Genomic DNA, 19,319 nt, shown 5'->3' on the forward strand with positions numbered 1-19,319 from the left:
CTTGTATCTCTTGAAAAAGCAAAGACCTGTAAAATAACACTTCAAGGCCATTTTTGGAAGACAGTTTCGCTTATCAATAGGCAGTAGAAATGTTTCTTTGTACTAGGGAATGCTTGTCTAACTAGCAATGATTATAATATTTGTAATATGACGGACAATGATGTTAACCAATGAACTAATTGGTTCTTTGGGGCTGAATGTTGATGCCCAGCTATGTAGTTATGCCAAAGTATAAAAACTTGTGACCCAGGCAGCTGCGCGCGATTCTCTAGTAGGCCGCGAGGCACGGAGAATTGGCCACCAGCGCTGGTAAACTAAATAAATTGTGATTATTGCTTCCTTCAATCATCCTTGTTCGTCTGGTTTGTGGTAACTGGGGGCCTCCCAGGTAACAGAATGAGCAGAGTTTTTTAAATATTATCTCGGTCTGCTATCATAAGTAGACCAAGTAGTAAAAGTTAAGTATGCCATCAAGTTGATTTCAACTCCTGGTGTCCACAGAGCCCTGTGGTTTTCTTTGGGAGAATACAGGAGAGGTTTACCATTGCCTCCTCCCATGCAGTATGAGATGATGCCTTTCAGCACTTTCCTATATCGCTGCTGCCCAATACAGTAGCAGTAGAGACTTGAACGGGCAACCTTCTGTTTGTTAGTCAAGCATTTCACCTCTTCAGCCTTTTTCCCTCCCGCTCTTCCTTTGTTCAGCATCCACCAGAATTCTGAGGCACCCAAAAACTTGTTGGCGAATTCCCTTCGCTTTGGCATCGCCGTCCCCAACAGCGGACGGTTAAAACTGCGCAAGCACGTGCGCTTCACCACCCATCCACCCCGGCACCCAACACAACAGCTCTTTAAATTATTTGGAAGCAGACCTTTACAGCTGGCGCATGCTCAGTGCGCACTACTTTAGTACGCAGAGCGCGCTCCCCTCCGCGGGGATGCGCGCACTTCTTTTCCTTGGAGCGAAGCTGCTGCGGTTTCCTGAGGCCTATGAGTGGATTTCGCTTCTGACGTCAGCCTGCCCGTGAGGAGGCACCGCCCTATGAGGAGTTTCTCCGACGCTAAGCCCCACCCACTCACCCCCTTCTATGGTCGCCGCCCTCGCGGGTAGCGCAGGCGCAGAAAAAGAAAACCCACCCCCTCCCGGCTTGTTCCTCGGTTCACTCGCGCGCGCGGCACCTTGTTGTCGGGGCGGGCGGCGGTTAAGAACGGGTCACCCGGGCGCGTCGGCCAGCGCCGTCTCTTCTCCCCTCTGCTCGCCGCGATGAAGATCTGGACCTGCGAGCACACCTTCGAGTGAGTGGTGGGGGCGGGCGGTGGAGAAACGCCAGTTGGGTGAAATCGGGCTCCGCTAAGGGGGCAGAGCCGGGCTGGGCGTGAGGAGGGGGATATCCTCGCCGGGGGTAGATGGGTGTCCCTCAGGCGAGGGGGCGTCACAAGGGCAAAGACCCGCTGCTTCTTGCCCTGGAGAGCTGGGGTCGGCATCCGCCTCGCCCCCCGCCCTGCTCGGTACTTGGCGGCGGCGGCAGCCTTTCTGGCCCGCTCCTCTGAGCCCCACCAGCCAGCGCTCCTGGGGCGGCCGGTTCCCCTTCATCTCCTCTCCTCCTGCCCCAGCAGCAGCAGCAGCAGCACGCATTTGCCCCTCACTCCCTGCAAGCGTCTCTGGGCACAGAGAAAGGGAGGGACGGCGGGTGGGCGTTGGGTTTGGGCGCAGTGACCTTGGGCCAGGGAGGCCTCTTGGTTTATATTTAGTTATTCTAATAATGCTTATTGTGCTGCTCTTCGGTAAAGATGGGGCTGCTGCCCGAGCAAGCAAAAGGAATCGAAAAAGCGTAAAGCAGCAGGCTGGCAGCTAAACAGCCACACTGTGCAAGGGAGCCGTTTGGTAGTCAAGCGATGGATCCCGCAAGCCCAGGGTGGCCTGCTCTGACTGGCAGCGGCTCTTGAGGGCCTCGGGGAAAGGCTCTTCCCTGCTGCCTGGCGGCGCTTTAAGTGGGGGCGCCAGGGATGGGACCGCCTGCATGCTGCCGAGCATGTGCTCTGCTCCTGCACCCTCCTTGACATGCTGCACCACCCAATGACCTCTCTTACTTTCTAGATTTCCCACGTATAACTAGTTTGGGCTGCTCTCTTTTTGCCAGTTATCTTGGGTGGCCCTTTCGCTAGGCGAGGTGAGGCGGTTGCCTCAGGTAGCAATTATTGGGGTGTCAGGATACACACACACACTCCACTGTCATCAGAACAGCTCTTTGGAAGCTTTGCAAGGAAAGCCTCTTCTCATTCTCCTTGCAAAATTTGCAAGAGGCATGAGAAGGGGTGGCTGCTGCAACCTTTCCTTCTTCCTCTCCATGTGCCACTTGCAAAGGTCGGTTTTGAAAGGAGGCCGGCGTGGGGCAAGGCAGTGTTTGATGCCTCGCCTCAGGCACTGCAAAGTCTGGGGGCCACCCCTGCAGCTATGAACATCTTTAGGGTGGTTAAACATTATTGTTTGGGTTTGAGCATGGCTGTGTTAGCTCTCCAATCTCAAGGGTTGGTTTTGGTGCAGCGCAGCATCCTCTTCCCCCACCTACCCAAGGAAGGAACTGCTGGGGAGACATATATGTGGAAGATTGTACATTGGAGCACAGAATACACTTGGGTTTTGCAAGTAAGGGCTGAAGGCAGCAAAGAGCTCAGTGGTGATTTGAAATCTGATATCAGGAGGAGAGCAACTGGCCCTATCCAGCCCCAGCACAGCACGCCTCCAGTGGCTGTTGCTGGTGTCTGTTTTATGTTTCTTTAGATTGTGAACCATTTGAGTTCAGGGGACGATCTTTTTAATGTATTTATTTTCTGTGTAAACCTCTTTGAGAACTTTGTTTGAAGAGTGGTATAGAAATATCCGTAGTAGTAGTAGTAGTAGTAGGTGCCACCTAAGGGTACAGTGGGAAAGTAACTTGCCTAGGGAGCAAGAGGTTGCTGGTTCGAATACCCGCTGGTATGTTTCCCAGACTATGGGAAACACCTATATTGGGCTGCAGCAATATAAGAAGATGCTGAAAGGCAGCATCTCATACTGCGCAGGAGATGGCATTAGTAAACCCCTCCTGTATTCTACCAAAGAATACCACATGGCTCTATGGTCGCCAGGTGTCGACACCGACTCGACAGCACAAGTTTACTTTTAGTAGTAGTAAAGAGTAGACTTCTCCACAGTAACAATAATAATAAAAAACTGTATTTGTTAGCTGGCCCATAACAAATAGTTCTTTTTAACACAAATTGTTAATATTTTCAAACAAGCAATCTTAAATTGTTCTAGACACAAATCTGAATTATAAATGTGTGTTAAAAATATTTCCCTTCCCCATCATAAAATGTTTCATGTGTATTCCACCAGGGGCTTATTTCTGTGAAAGAGAAACATTACATCAGATTTAGCACTTGGTGCCAGTATCGTTTCTCCCAGGTGGTTGAGGTGAAGCAACTATCCTGGGGATTACTGCTTTGTCCTCTTCTGTTTCTGTGCTGATGTTGTCCACTGCCTTCTTAGGGCTTTAATGTCCGCTTCTTCTTTGTGGTGTTTACTGCAGTTCCTGCTTTTTTGAAGTCTCAAGCCTAAGAAAATGTGTTCTGGAGAAAAGCATTAAGTCCCTCCTTTGCAATCATCCAGGGATCCGCCTTCTCTCTTTGCTCTGTGTAGGCTGCACGTGTTTCTCCATGCGATGTTCTAGCAATTGCTATTTGAAGAATTTGTTTTTCACAGTCTGCTGCAGTTGCTAGGTTTGGTCACATTGCAGCCTGTGGAGTTTTTCCCCCCATTATGAAGTTACAGAGATACTGACTGCTTTGTAGATTGAAGTTGCTTCAGATCTACAGTGTCTTAGCCCAGCAATGTTTGATTCTCCCAGAATGAATTTATTTTGATTTCTACAAACCACAAAGATGATTGGTGCAGACATGCTAAGCAGCTCAATATTCACAGGTGGCTGCCCAGCCAGAGAACCTACTCTGTCTTTCCAAAGTACATTAAGCTATTTCTACATTTCAGACTCACATAACATTTGTCTTTTTCTGGGTGGACCCTTTCATTTCCCATAGAGTTTGCTGCACGGTGTGTAACTTATTTGAAACAGAATTAAATGAAAATAGATGGTTGATATGCAGTGAACATATTTGATTTGGTATTTTGTCAAATGTGAGATTATCTGCATGCTCTATTCCTGTATGATATAATTAATTGCCAACTACTTATTTTAGTGTTAATTTGTTTTTACTTGACAGTCACCCCTGGGAGATGGTTACTACAGCTGCTATGCAGAAATATCCAAATCCTATGAACCCCAGTGTGGTTGGAGTTGATGTTCTAGACCGACGTATAGATCCTAGTGGAAAGTTACATAGCCACAGATTGCTCAGTACGGAATGGGGGATGCCATCAATTGTAAAATCAGTAAGTGTCATATCGTGGCTCAAGTCTTAATTCCATCCATGTAGCTTGGATGTTATAAATGCAGCATGACTGTCTCTGAAAGGGCAAGGGGCTCAGATTAGCTTTGCATTTGTTGACACCTCTTCAATTTGCTTTCTTTGGATTTTCTGGCATGGTTCAGAAACCAAAAGCAAAGCAGTCACTTCATTCTAGTTTGTTTACATTTTAGCCATCATTGCATCATATTTAGAACTAGAAGGAACTGCTGTCTTCTGGAGAACACCTGTTCTTTCATTTAGCATTTTATAATAAAAGCTGTTGCTATATTTGATTATTCAATATATTTTCATATATTATGAATTATCTACATCAGAGGATCAAAGTGAGAGTCCATCCTCCCTGTGTGGCACAGACACTTGCTACAGGAAGCAAAACCTCTTCCTTACCATCCACCTCCCCCAGATACTTCATGCGTATGTTGCTTGTTCCTCAAATTTATGTGGCTCGCTAAACATCCTTTAGTCAGCATAACACAGAAAGCATTGTGGCCTCTCTCTTACATTGGATCAGAGTGTTTTCCTTTGTTTGAAAAATAAAAATCTGTCTGCTGAATCATTTCACTTTCCTTTACAAACAGAGACAATGTTTGAACAGAAATTGTGCAGTTTCAAGTGCAAGTATATCGGTAATGAAATGTCAAGAAAATTATAAATTTGGAATAACTCCAACAAATTGCTCCAGAGCTGAAACCTGTGTTGGAATTAGTCTGTTACAGTTACTGTAGTCCTAAGGTATATATAATGTTGGATGTTTCTCTCCTAGCTCATTGGTGCTTGTAGAACAAAAACATATATACAAGAACACTCCATAGTTGACCCAGTGGAGAAAATAATGGAGCTCAAATCTAGTAATGTAAGTAATACAAAAAATGCTGTTACATTTTTAAATGAATAAGAGGTTTTAGTCCTATGCCTCTGTATATGCAAATATATTGCAAAATCCAAATTAAGGCTTATTTCATAGCTTTTAACTTTATTATAGCCTTGAGTTTCAGTGTGTAAAACTAGCTTGAACAGGAGAAACTCTTCTTAAGGAAGTAGACAATGTGTGACTTGGCTTCACAAGTTCCATTTTTTGCTGACTGTTGTACTCTTTGTACAGTGTCAGTATGACAGGATTTTTTTGTGAACTGGGCAGTTGTGCCGACAGTGACAGCTTCCAAAATGACAACTAAATCAGTGAGGTTAGCACTAGGGATTTGTTTCCAGATTATGACACATAATATGGGATGTCTTAAGAAAAAAATACAATGATGTCTACATTTGAGAAAAATATCTCTTTTCAGTAAAACTCTTGTATTCTAGTCTTTAGAGGCTTTAATTATATCAGTGTTTGAGGCCCTTAATTTTGTATTAGAATGTTACTTGTTGATGGCAAGATTCAGTTAATACATTACATCTTTTATAGATTTCATTTACAAATCTGGTGTCAGTAGATGAGAGACTAATCTATAAACCACATCCTCAAGAGCCAGAAAAGTAAGTACTGGTATTTCTTTAGTGTTCTACTTCAGACTTTTCTATTGGTATGGTTAAGCCTTGTAGTCTGAGGATTTGGAAGCAAGTATGCCAAGTGACAATAAAAATGATTAAAAACCTTAAGTTTTCATTCTGCCCTGCTTCCAATCAGCTTAAGCCCAGTGGCCAGGAATCTAACTTTGTTGGGTATTGCCTGCACAGGCATGTTAATATATTATTAAACTTCTCACTGGTGTCAGTATAGAGCACAGAAATAAATTGGTGTGACGTTTTGGATACATCTTTGGAACTACCTCAGATTGAGACTCAACTTGCATGGTGACAGTTGACCCTGCTTTTTAGCCAAGATCAATTCCCAAAGTGGCTTGCAATTAAAATCCTTAGAAATGTGCAATACATTTAGGGATACATTGGGGGACAGTCTCTTCTGACCCCCCAGCAGACTGCTGGCAATACAATTCAGATGCCACGCTCTTCTCTTCAGAGAGTGTGGCAAAAGGAACTGCAGATGGACCTGGAAGCTGGTTAATGGTAAATATGCCAACCCACAGAAGCAGCCTTTTCATTGATGTGTATGCTGTCATCAGTAAGATAGGATGACTAAGCATTGTGTAGGGAAGGAGCTGGTTTTGTCCTTGTGCCATCCCTTGCCTATTCTACTGTTGGTACAAATTAAATATCAGAGGGAGGAGCCAGTGTGAATGTTTAGAGTGTTGAACAGGGGCATAACAAGGTTGGAGTGGGCCCAGAGACAAAATTTTAAAATGGGCCCCTTCCTGATACACACGCGCACACACACTTCACAATATATAGTGAAGTGGAGGTGGGGATCATTCAGAATAATTAAGGAAGTTCGGCGGGTGTTGGAGAGTCATGTGACTTGCCTCTGGGGGGCCCCTAGAGGTGTGGGGGGGCCCAGGCAACCGCCTCCCCTTGCCTAATAGTAGTTACGCCCCTGGTGTTGAACTAAGAACAGGGAGGCGCAGATTCAGCGTTACAATCTGCCCTGAAATTCACTGTGTGATTGTGTTTCAGCCTAATCTGCCTTGTGGGGTTGTTCGGATAAAATTGGGGAGGATCCCATGTTCATGACTGAGAGCTCTATGGAGAGAAAACAGGATAAAACTTAAATACCCATACCTAGGTGAGCCCTTCTTGGCTGTCAGCTTTGTCTTGATTTTTTTTTTCTGTAGTCACCTAGCCTTGCAAGTTTAAGCTTGAGGGTTCAATTTTTAGTTTCATGTACAAGATGCAGTATCAGTCAGTCCCATTGGCATATCATGTTCTTGTGTACAGTACTGTAGAACAAACCTCTCTTTAGTCTCCTGTCTTGTTTGCACAGAAATATATGCCTCTGTAGCTTGACCTTGGTTAGGTCAACTAGTGTTGTAGCAAATTTCCTAGTTAATAGAAGGTGTCAGAAGGTAATGTTGCAATAATTTGATCCATTTTTCCCTTGGATATCATCTTGAACACACTCTAAGTGATATCACTTCAACTCTGCGTACTTTGATAGGAGAAATATGCCTGCTGACACTAATGAACAAGAAAGTCGCTTTGGGGATGGACATCCTTGTAGCTTGGCACAAGAACAAATGAGTTGGTTCCAAAAATAGTTCACTGGTTTGATAGTAGATGGTGCCATGACTTTGAGACAGTGTCTATGGAGAACAATAGTTATAACTTGAGAAATGAGTCTGTAAACAAGGTAAACTTGTCCCTTCTTTTCCTTAGAACCATTTTGACTCAAGAAGCAACAATCTGTGTGAAAGGGGTTAGTGTCAGTAGCTATCTAGAAGGTCTAATGGCAAACACAATCTCTTCTAATGCTAAAAAAGTAAGTATTCCTGTATTTTTATTTATATGGATGGGAGGAGGGAAAGGAATGGAGGAACTTGGGGACTCTCATAAAATACAGAGCTGGTGTAACCAAGTGCAAGCCGTGGACTTGGAGAGTTTCCAGTTTAAATTTCACCTCCTTTAAACTCACTCAGTGGCCTATTTAGGCAAACAAACTTTCTCATAGTTACTTGTTCATGAAATGTAGGGGTGATATTGTGGATCATAAGAATTTCAGAGTGTTTTTGAACACTTATTAAATGAAGTTGGGGTATTGCATGATTTATAATGCAATTTGATTTGGTAGTTTTTAACTTGAGTTTTGTAGTTGGTATTTAAAAACTATACCCTGCCTTTCATTTATATCCTAATATCCATGATATGCACTTCAAGTGAATGTTTTCTTATGATAGTAAATTGCAGATCAAAGAGAGTCATAGGTTGGAATCCAAAGGGCTCTTTGACGTTTTCTGGAATATTTTGACCTAAACACTTTCCCCAATATCATACAATATACAATATATCCCCTTGGTTTCAAAAAACAGTTCACTATATGGTGTGGGTGCCTAGCAAGCGCAAAACCCACTTAGGCTTGCAAATCTTGACCATGGAAACGAGCGCATGGACTGTCTGTATGAATATACCAAATATTTATATACTGCTTTTCGACAAAAGTTCCTAAAGTAAGTTTACATAGATATAAATAAATGACATGGCTCCCTGTCCCCGAAACAGCTCACAATCTAAAAAAAGAAATATAAGATAGACACCAGCAACAGCCACTGGAGTGATGCTGTGCTAGGGATGGATAGGGCCAGTTGCTCTCCTCCTGCTAAATAGAATCACCACTTTTAAAGGGTGCCTCTTTGTTCTCTTAGCAGGAGACTCTTTACTCTGCTCTGAGCTGATATGCCTGCCCTGACCTTTCCTAGCCCCATAGATTTGTCAGTTGCAGGCACTGGCTGAAATCATGACTGATGAAGCATGCACACTTGAAGGGACTGCAGGGGTGCAATGGGAGCCCTCGTCAGAAATGTGCTCATGGCAGTTGCACAACAGCATGCAGGGGAAAAGGGGAGTTGTGTGAAGGCTTCCATTGTACACACGTGCACACACCCCACAGACCCTTGATATATGCATGCTTCATTAGGATGCCAGTCACTATATACACTTACCTTATTTTGGCTGGCTCACGTAGAGTGTAGGCAGGTAGTGTCCCTCTTGCGTTTTGATTTTAAATATTTGAATCCCACTTTTTTGTTTGTAACAAGCTCCTGAGGTAGCTCACAATATTGAAAGCTTTTGCTTAAGACAAGTAAAAGTGAAAGCCAGTGGCCAATGCACAGATGTCATGGTGTAGTGGTTGAGGTGTTGGACTAGGACTGGGAAGACCTGAGTTACAATCCACATTCAGCCATGAAACCCACTGGGTGACTCTGGGCCAATCACTTATCTCTGCCTAACCTACCTCACAGGATTGCTGTGAAGATAAATGTAACCATATACTCTGCTTTGGCCTCTTTGGAGGAAGAGCAGAATATACATGTAAAAATATAAATAAATAACACAAAACGGCAGATAATGAAATACTGCCAAAACTCTGAGCAAAGTTCTTAATTGGTGCCTAAAACTTAGTAGTAGTTTATGTACTTATGTAAGTACATGAACTAAGTAGTTTATCTAACTTAGCCAGGAAGGTCATTTCAAAGTCTGGGTGCCACCAGAAGAAAAGGTCTTTTCTCTATGGCCATCCACCTTACTTCCAAAGATAGGGGCACACAAAGCAAATCATCTTTCAGCAACAACAACATGGGAGTAGGTGTTCCTTAAGGTAATCCTGCAGCTTGAGATCTAGTATTTGACCTAGCATCCTAGCATAAATATGCTTCTTTAAACAACAAAACAGTAATATAGCAAGTGAGACCTACAACAGAATGTTGTATCTTCCCAGCTGTAATCCCCACCCCCAGAATACAATGAACAGTTAGAAGCTCAAATAGGCCATATCTCTCCCTTATGGAAGAGAGCTGGTCTTGTGGTAGCAAGCATGGCTTGTCTCCTTAGCTAAGCAGGGTCCGTCCTGATTGCATATGAAAGGGAGACTAGAAGTGTGAGCATGGTTAAGATATTCCCCTTAGGGGATGGAGCCGCTCTGGGAATTGCATCTAAGTTCCAAGTTCCCTCCCTGGCTTCTCCAAGACAGGGCTGAGAGAGATACCTGCCTGCAACTTTGGAGAAGGTGCTGCCAGTCTGTGTAGACAATACTGAGCAAGATGGACCTATGGTCTGACTTAGTATATGGCAGCTTCCTATGTCCCCCGCCCACTGTTCTACCGCTGGTTTTGTTTTGTTTAACTGACACTTTGACATTCTGGTTTCTGGGGGCCATGCTCAGTCTGCATCAAGTATTTTTGTTTTCATTTTTCTTTTAATTTTCTAACATACGTATTTCATGTTTGTTTGTTTGATTGTTTGGAGAATTCCACAAGTATGCAGAAACCATTACCTTATTTTTGGGTGGCTTTCAGTTTGATAGGTAGTTGACTACTTTAGTTTGCTAGTAGTATATATGATGCAAGCAGACCAGAATGGCAACTGTTTGTAGTCTTGGATTTGATTAAAATAAGTTCCATTGCATTTTATCATCACCCTGCTTTGGATTTGGGTGCATTTATTTATTTATTTAAATCCTTGCTTTCTTGACTACTCAGAAAGGTTTCCTTAATAAACGTGTGTATTTGCAGGGACGTGAGGCATTGGAATGGGTGATCAACAAGTTGAATGTTGAAATAGAAGAATTCACTGCTTCAGCAAGAGGAAACATGAGGTCACCTATGGCGGCGGCAGCCTTTGTGGGAAAATAGTATCAAGCTATATATGTCTACATCAGTGGATAGACCTGTGTGTCTGAAACGAACAGTTATGAACTGCTTCAAGCTGGAATACTATTTATTCTTCTATTTAAAGAAAGTGTATCTGTAGATTAGATTTTTAGATTAAAAACTTGGAGAGAAGTTGCATACATTTGTAAATGAAGGTAATGTGCATGACTGTGACTTCTGTTTGAACATTCCTTCCAAGTGAAGATAATTCAAACATTCAAGACAGGTTCCTGTATTTTCAGGAATCTCTTACACTTTTCCAACCTACAATAGCGCACCAACAGAGCAGGCTGTGGAAGGCTACCCTATTGTTGATTCCTACTTTAACAGAATTCAGGTTTACCTGGACTCTGCCACTTCGGGGACCATCCCAAAAATGAAGCATAATCATTCTGGACACAGTTGTGTTTGTGTTTTGGGAAGCCTGTGATAAGACTTGGGTTGGATGAGCATTTATTACTTGAAATATGATCACATATATGAAAACATTTTTTGTATGCTGCTGTCATTAATGTTACAATTTGCTAACATAAAGGAAGTGGTACATAATACCTGTCAAATACTTAACTTAAAACTTTGATTTAAGAAAGAGTTGCTTCATAATTTTAAAGTACTACCGACTAAAGATGTATACTAGCCACACTTCTGAATTTGACCAAAGCTGCATGCTATATAGTTAAGGGGGGAAACTTGGCTCGAAAGTACTCGGTTCATGTCCATCTGGAAACTTGGTTCTTGGACAGGGTATTGTAACCTTTGAAAAACTTAATTTTCAGACAGAGGTTCATTCTTTGGTTCTGTCATTTCAAAGAACTGGAATTTATATAAAAATGTAAGCTCTGGAGTGGAATTACATCGTTCCTTTTCAAATGTACTGTAACATTGCTAAACGAGTTGCATGATCATGATTTACATGCTTGCACTTGGCAAGATACTGGACTATTGGAATGTCTTAAATCTTACTTTGTACTTCTTTGTTATGTCTAAGGAACAAAATGTAATAAGTGGCTTAATCTTGTCACTTGGTATTCTTGAGCTCCATAGCTAAAATGGCACTTAACAACATTTCTCCTTTCCCCCTCACCTTTCACAGGGCAATATTTGTAGAAAACGTTATTAGAACAGAATGCTAACTGCAATGACATTTACTTTAACATAGGTATTCTGTGGAAGAAAAAGATGCACCTTTATTCACCAAGTTGCAAACCCTAATAAAGTTGCATTCAAAGGTCCCGTTAAAATGTGAGGTGGTGTGTGAGAAACCTTTCTGGAGGAGAGGAACTGTATTATCTCCCTGAAGATTATTACATAATGACTAGTGGAAGAACTAAGAGGTTTGAGTGTTTGATATCTCCCCTAATTCTGCAGGTTTTCTAAATCCATGTTTGTTTGAGAACACAAGTTTTCATGCATGCAATTTTCTATGCCACATAAGCATTGTCTGTCAATAAGGAATGCAGAGCTAATTTTGAGAGTGCTTATTTGGATAGAAATTTGTGTCTCATTCATCAAATGGTGGGGGTGAAGCGAATATGCCTAGACACAAATGTTTACTTTGAATTTTAAATATTTTTCTACTTAGGTTTTACTACTGTCTACTGCATTTGTAACAATGCAAAAACATTAATATCTGGTGTTTTTTACATATTGAAAATGTTCTTAACTTGAAATTAAAATGTCAATAATAGTGCTCACACTTGTGTTAATTTTTTGTAAATGTAAACCTTTTGTTCTGAAGGCATAGTATTGAAGCACTGAGTGAGAAATGACTTCAAAGCATGTATATTTTAATCTTTAAACTTGGTTTGCTGTAATTATCTTGCCCAGTGCTATAGCTCAGCTATCACAAGATGTTTCATATATTAGGTGAAGAGCCCCTGGTTCTTGCTGAGCTTGCACTCCTGCTACTTCCACTGTTTCAGTGATGTCTGAACCTGCCAATGTTGGTAACTTCAGCCCAACTTTGTCAAGGTGACTTCAAATGTCTGGTCCTGCATGTCAGGCTGAGGTGAGTTAGCAATATTCTTCACCTGGCATTGTTGAAATCAGATGTTGCAGCAGAGGGAAAACACACTTGGTGGGAACTGGCAGCTCTTCTGTAGGTACTTGCCACCATTGTATGTAAAGCTGCCCTTTGTGAAAATGGAGAGAGAGAAATCCATCCAGTTCACTCCCAAGTTTCCATCCCCTCTAAGGCAATACATTTCTAATGAGAAGAGGTCATTCACACAATCAAAAACTGTTCTACTCGGGTTTGGGAGTGGTGTGTGCTCCCAATTTAAGTCTTTGCACTTCCTATTAGCTTGCTAACAGGCACTTGTGTAAAGATTCTGGCTTCTTGTGTCATAAAACAGCTGCTACTGTGGAAGCTTTGGGGAGGAAGAAGCACATGCCAGTCATGATTTATTAACAAATTTGCACATCTTGTTTTGTTGGGAAATCCCACCTTTTACATTTTCTAGTACTTTAAGTCACACTTTTGTAAAACTGGATATGTTGTTTTTTTTTAAATAACATGTCAGTGTGATTTCCTAAATCCATAGAAAACTTTCCAGCTGCATTCCTGATGGCTAAGCTTAGTGAAAGCTGAGCAAAAGCAAGGAATAGGAAGAATCATGATTTCAAGACAACCATACAAATTGCCCATTGCTTCCAGGGTTAACGGGAAATACTGAATGATAGCCATCGGGCTCAGCTGGAGTGACTGTCATAGCACCTTAATTTAAAGAGTCAGAAACAAGGTCAAAATTATGTTAGCCTTACTTTCTCCACCCTGTTAGCCTCCCACAAGTGGCACTGGTGAGTCATTGCTGATCTGGGCTCTACATGATTGTACACCACATTTCTGCACAATATTGAGAGTATTTTCTATTGCTGTACTTAAAAACACCCAGACAGCCCCCTGGTAATAGCTAATGACTCCCCAAGCCCTCGGTTTCCAGCTCCTATTTAAAAGGAAGCAAGCAATGCAGTCAGGTAGTTTAGTGTCCTTATTCCAATTTCTCTCGGAGAGACCTTAGTATCGGCGTGGGGAGAAGTATGCATGTACTGAAGAAGACATACATCCGTATCTGCAAGCTGAAAGTTCTATCGGTGACCAACAAAGTACTGAAGGGATTCATTTTGGATGGTGGAAGAGGAAAATCAGATAAATGATGGTCATGTTGCATTCTGTTATGTGAATTGTGGGCTGGTAAAATTAATCTAGAAATCCAGGTAGAGATTGAGGTGAAAGCAGCAGTTGTGATGTGGGACTGAGAGGGAGGGATAAGTTATCCAAAAGTGACTTCATACTTGACATATTAACAGAACAAACACCTTCCTCAAGCTATGTTGGGGTGGCTGCATAAATCTCAGGCTATTTCTTTGATGCACTTTCCGCTTTCTACCTGTTAACTGTAACACACCACAAATAAATTTTAATTCCTGTGCAGTGTAAATCTATGTTTTGTGCATGGACTACTCTGAAAAAATCTTCCTGGATGTGTTATGCCTGACCATAAGATTGCTATACTTGAGCCCAAAAAGTCAAAAGGACAATTGAGGTCACAGCCCTGCAAACAATTGCAATATTTGCATTTCTTAGTGATTCTTTCCCTCTGAGCAGTAATTGTCTCCCACTGAATTACAAATTCTTGTTTACTACAATAGCAATTTTAAAATGTTAAATTATTGGTATTTATTATAAAATGTACAGCCTTTGTATCTAAGGGCATTCAAGGTGATTTGCCGCAAGTGAAGATGTATAAAAAAACTGAAGCAATAAGAATGAAAGTCAGAGCAGATATGCAACAAAAATATAAAACCTTCCATACATGGGATAAGCACTCAGAAAAAGGTGAATAGGATGGTTTTAATATCAGATTACATAATGTTTCAGTGCTCCATATGCAACACTGCAGTTATTGGGATGTGTGATTTTTAAAAATATATTCTCCAGAGCTGCCTATAACCAAATAATTAAAAAGGTGCTGATACTAGAAATTTACCTATAAACAATACCGTCTTCTCCTCCTGCAACTCAGTTTGTAGTTCTGTCTGTCTCAATTTAGAGCCTCAGTAGAGAAAACAACATCTCTTGACCTGTCAAACTGACCACCAGGAAATAGGGTCACAAAGCCCCCCCCCACCTTTTTTTACATACATGATAGACCAGATATTGAATCTGAACATCCATAAGCTTTAGGTGATTTTGATTACATATATTGTTCATGTGTTTACCTTCAACATCTAGTTTTGTATAACTGAAAAGGACATAGAATGGCAGTCTTATTATGTGTCCATTGTGGATGTGTTTAATGCTGCTACTCTATGCTGAATGCTGTCCTGAAGCTGTAAGAGATTTACTAGATGATGACCTGTATTTAAATCAGCATGGCACGATTTCCACGCTGGGAGCTGGTGAGATTAGGGTCATTAGCGGGAAGGAGAGCAGAGCTTTAGCAGCCCGGCAGAATATGGCTCACATCAGAGGGGAAAGGTAGCAAATCCACAGCTATTTGAGGTAGGAGCTATTCTTAAACCTTTATATATGCTTCACATTAATGGCCACAATGCATCCCATGTTTCTTTAGAGAAGAATGCCATTTCTTGGAGGATGGCTGAAAAGCTGTGCCACTTTTGATAAGAGACACAGCAAGGAGGCACCAGGTTCTTTGCCTGTTAGAACCTCACACTGGTCCTGTGGTTGGATTGACTGATTTGCTTGCTAGGTGTGTATGCAGACATGAATAAGAGTTCAGATGGCTTGTCTGATATTATCTCTTTTTTTTTTAACCTAACTAAGCCCCTGAGGAAAGTGGTTATTTTTCTATCATTTTGCAAAGGTCTTTAATCTTTGCACAAAGATTAAAGACCTTCAATCTGATCTGTTCAGTATGATCTGTACAGATCAGGTAGAAAAGGGTCCTGCAAAGGTGGCCAGCCATCTTGACACTTAACTCACGTATTAAGGGCCCAATCCATCCATGTATCTCCTCCATTTAAACTGAAGGGTCTTAATCACTGGCTTGTGCCTGAAGAGAAGAAATTAACTGGCATTTATCACTGACACTGAACCTGGCACCAGCAGGTACAATTCAGGTCCTTGCTGTATTTTTTTATTCACCACTCTACAAGTTGTCGGAATAATAGCTCAGGAATATGGTGCATGTTTTATATGCAGAAGGTCTCAAGTTCAATCCCCAGTATCTCTAGTTAAAGAAGAGGGGGGGGGACCCTTCCTGAGATCCTGAAGACCTGCTGATAGTTGGAGCAGAGAAACAATACTTGCCTATTTATTTTATTTATTATATTTGGGAGTGCAGCTCCTCAGGATTGGAGGAGTTCCTCCCTCATTTTACTGAATGGCCCCCTGCCAAGCCAATAACCCATATTTTCCCCCAAAATGTGTTTTTGTTCTCCTGCAAAGAGTTGCCCCTCAAGCTTTCTCTTTGCACCTTTTATCATAGTGGTCTCACTCAGTATAAGGCACTTTCTAATTTGTCCCTTCCAATATCTTAAACATAACTAAAGAATTAGAACAACCAACACAGGAGAAAAATGGGGGGTAGAAAAGAAACATCTTCTAAAGATATGTATCTTATGTTTCAAAACATAAGCAATTCATTAAAATTCAACCAAATGGCTGAAAATTCCTCCTCTTTACCTTGCCGTCAGGGAAAAAAACAAAACAAAACACAGTTCCAGTGCTGACAAGGAACACATCAGTTATCCAAAGTTGCAGTTCAGGAGTAAATTTGTCCTTCCAGTGTTGCTTTATAATCATTTGGCGAACCCTCAAGTGTGAAGAATCTTGATATAATGCTAGATTCCATATGTTAGGGATGTACCCCAACAAAACATGAACGTCCTTGACAGGCAATGATAGCTGCAATGTCATGTTAACAACCTTATGATTTGCCTTGTACTAAATTTGTACTTGTACTATGATTTGCCTTGTACTAAATTGCCTTTTAAACGTAAATTTGAAAATAATTACAAAGCTTACCAGCAGCATGTGGAATTTTTTGACATATGCTATTTATTGCATAGCATGGATGTTATGCTACAAAAAATGTTAAGCACACATGTTAAATCCCTACAGTTCTAATTCTGTCAAAGGAAGGAAGATAGCTCCCACTGGCAACAAATTAAGGAGAGCAGACACCTGTCGAGACTCAAGGGTGACCTTAGTGGGAGTTCAGGCCATGGTGATTACGTTAAATCAATTATAAATACATCTGGACACGAGCAGTGCCAGGACAGGGCACCTGTGACATCCTGACACAAGAAATGTCACTCCAGGGCATTCCTTGCCCTTTGGGGGGTCTTTTTTCCTGTTACAATGCACCACTAAATAAATCCATCTATAAAGCAGTTTTAAAAGTATACACATTGTACTATGCCTCATTGTAACACGTATTAATGAAGTTTCCACTTCATCTCACAGTCTAGAATGTCATTTCCCAACTGGCGTGCCACAGCACCATTCTAGCAGCCACAAATTCAGAAATACAGGTGCTCTCCATGACAGCCTCCATAACCATGCCCATCCCAACAACCACCCCCAGTTACATAGATGCAATGATTTGGGGGACTCTGTTGCAGGAAGTCAAGGATACGTTCCTAACCCTACAGAGCTTGAACCTCATATAGTTACTCACCCAAAAGAGCAGTCTAGATTGTCGGCCACAAAGGATGGAGGAGGATACTCATAAGAAGAGTCCTGCTGGATCAGGCCAAAGGCCCATCTAGTCCAGCATCCTGTTTCACACAGTGACCCAACAGGCAGGAGTTGAGGGCATGCCCTCTCTCCTACTCTTACTCCCCTGCAACTGGTATTCAGAGGCATCCTGCCTCTGTTACTCCTTGTAACAGAAGATTGGAAGAATGGTAATAAAAGCAATTGTAGTCTGCTATTGTAACAAACTGTTGGAATAGCAGGAGCAGCATATTATTTGCGTTTAGAACAAGGCAGCAAGACAACTCAGCCCTCCTGTAGATGGAGGCCATCTCCCATCATTCATGCCTATTGGCCACTGTGGCTAGCTATTATGGGAGCTGAAGTCCAAAAGCAGCTGGAGGGTTGGAGATGTGCCGCCCTGATTTAGAAAGCAATTGATTGAGACCAGATGTTGCTGACTACAACTCCCAGAATCTCTAAGCAAAAGCCATTGCAGCTGGGGATTCTAGGAGTTGTAGTCAACAACATCTGGGAATCCCTGTTAGAAGGAACACTGATTGAGACCCTGGAGGGGAAAGTATCAGGACTGCATCCCTGCAGCACTACATCATTGCATGGCACACTAGTGTGCCATGGGACGCTGGGCAGTGTGCTGCACTGGCTTGCTCTGAGCCAGTTGCAAAAGCAGGAAGTTCCCTGCATTTGGAGCTGACTCGCCCTGTAATGCACAGGGAAGGAGATATCCCCTTCCCAGGCATAAAGCAGTCAGGTTGCTGCAAAGCTGGGCTTGCTCAGTTTAAACACCTGGCTTTTGCAGCTGGCTCATCCCATAATGCACCAGGACAGGAGGATTGAATGCATGAATGAATGAATGGTGTGCTAGTTTTGCTGTTGGAAAGGGCGGGGCGGGGCGGGGCGGGGTGGGGTGGGGTGGGGGGAGGTCCCCGGGGAGCCAGTATGTCCCCAGTGAACAAGTGAGTCCCCCCTCCTTTCCCCCCTTCCTAATCTAAGTGTGTGCGCCTCTACAGAAAAAAAGGTTGGGAAACTCTGGTTTAGAACACTAGTTTCCAAACTGGGTTACACAGAAGCCTGTGGTTCCTCTGCAGTTTATCAGCAGTTACTCATGACTGATGTCCTCAGTAGTGGACAAGCTTCTTGGAAGCTTCTTGAAAGCTTGCCTACCACTACTAAAACTGCCTCTGCACCGCATAGCTTCAAGGGAGTGCTGAGTATGTTTTAGGGCATATTAACATCTCCTGTGGGGTGCTGAAGAGCCCTAACTTCCCCTGCACTGATGTATGATTTATTTATTACGTTTCTATCCATCCTCCAAGCAGCTAGTATATGGTTTTCCCCCATTCCACTCCATTTGTCCTCATAACAACCCTGTGAGGCAGATTAGGTCACTGAGAGACAGTGACTGGCCCAAGCTTCCTTTGGGAGCTTTGTGGTCTAGGAGGGATTGGATCTAGGTCTTCTAAGTCCCAGTTCAAGGATCTGGGAACAAACCTTAGTAATGTTTTTCATTATCCTTTAAGGGTGAAGCCATAGTTGAACAGTTGAGCATCTGCTTCGCTCATAGAAAGTTTCAGGTTCAATCCCCGGCATCCAAGTATTATTATTATTATTTATTTATTTATTATTACATTTATATCCCGCTCTTCCTCCAAGGAGCCCAGAGCGGTGTACTACATAGTTGAGTTTCTCCTCACAACAACCCTGTGAAGTAGGTTAGGCTGAGAGAAATGTGACTGGCCCAGAGTCACCCAGCAAGTATCATGGCTGAATGGGGATTTGAACTCAGGTCTCCCCGGTCCTAGTCCAACACTCTAACCACTGCTGGCTCTCAAGTAGGGCTGAAACTCTCGAGAGCTATTACCAGCTAGACAATACTAAGCGAGATGTACCATTGTCTTACTCGTTAAAAGGCACCTTCTTATTTTCCTTTCCATTATTTTTCCTGACCTTTTAAAACAATTACAAGT

At 42.4% G+C, this 19,319-nt stretch overlaps 1 protein-coding gene across 1 annotated transcript; it reads left to right on the forward strand.

Annotated features, from left to right (window-relative positions):
* Positions 1-1,112: 1,112 nt before the first annotated feature.
* Positions 1,113-12,364, forward strand: PRELID3B (PRELI domain containing 3B). The gene is made up of 6 exons (XM_053244454.1): positions 1,113-1,296; positions 4,264-4,432; positions 5,234-5,323; positions 5,879-5,949; positions 7,684-7,786; positions 10,533-12,364. Exons 1-6 carry the CDS (start codon positions 1,265-1,267, stop codon positions 10,650-10,652), a joined length of 585 nt encoding a protein of 194 aa, XP_053100429.1. The 5' UTR covers positions 1,113-1,264; the 3' UTR covers positions 10,653-12,364.
* The last annotated feature ends 6,955 nt before the right edge of the window (positions 12,365-19,319 follow it).

This window comes from Hemicordylus capensis, chromosome 4 (assembly GCF_027244095.1).
Source record: "Hemicordylus capensis ecotype Gifberg chromosome 4, rHemCap1.1.pri, whole genome shotgun sequence".
NCBI classification, from domain to species: domain Eukaryota; kingdom Metazoa; phylum Chordata; class Lepidosauria; order Squamata; family Cordylidae; genus Hemicordylus; species Hemicordylus capensis.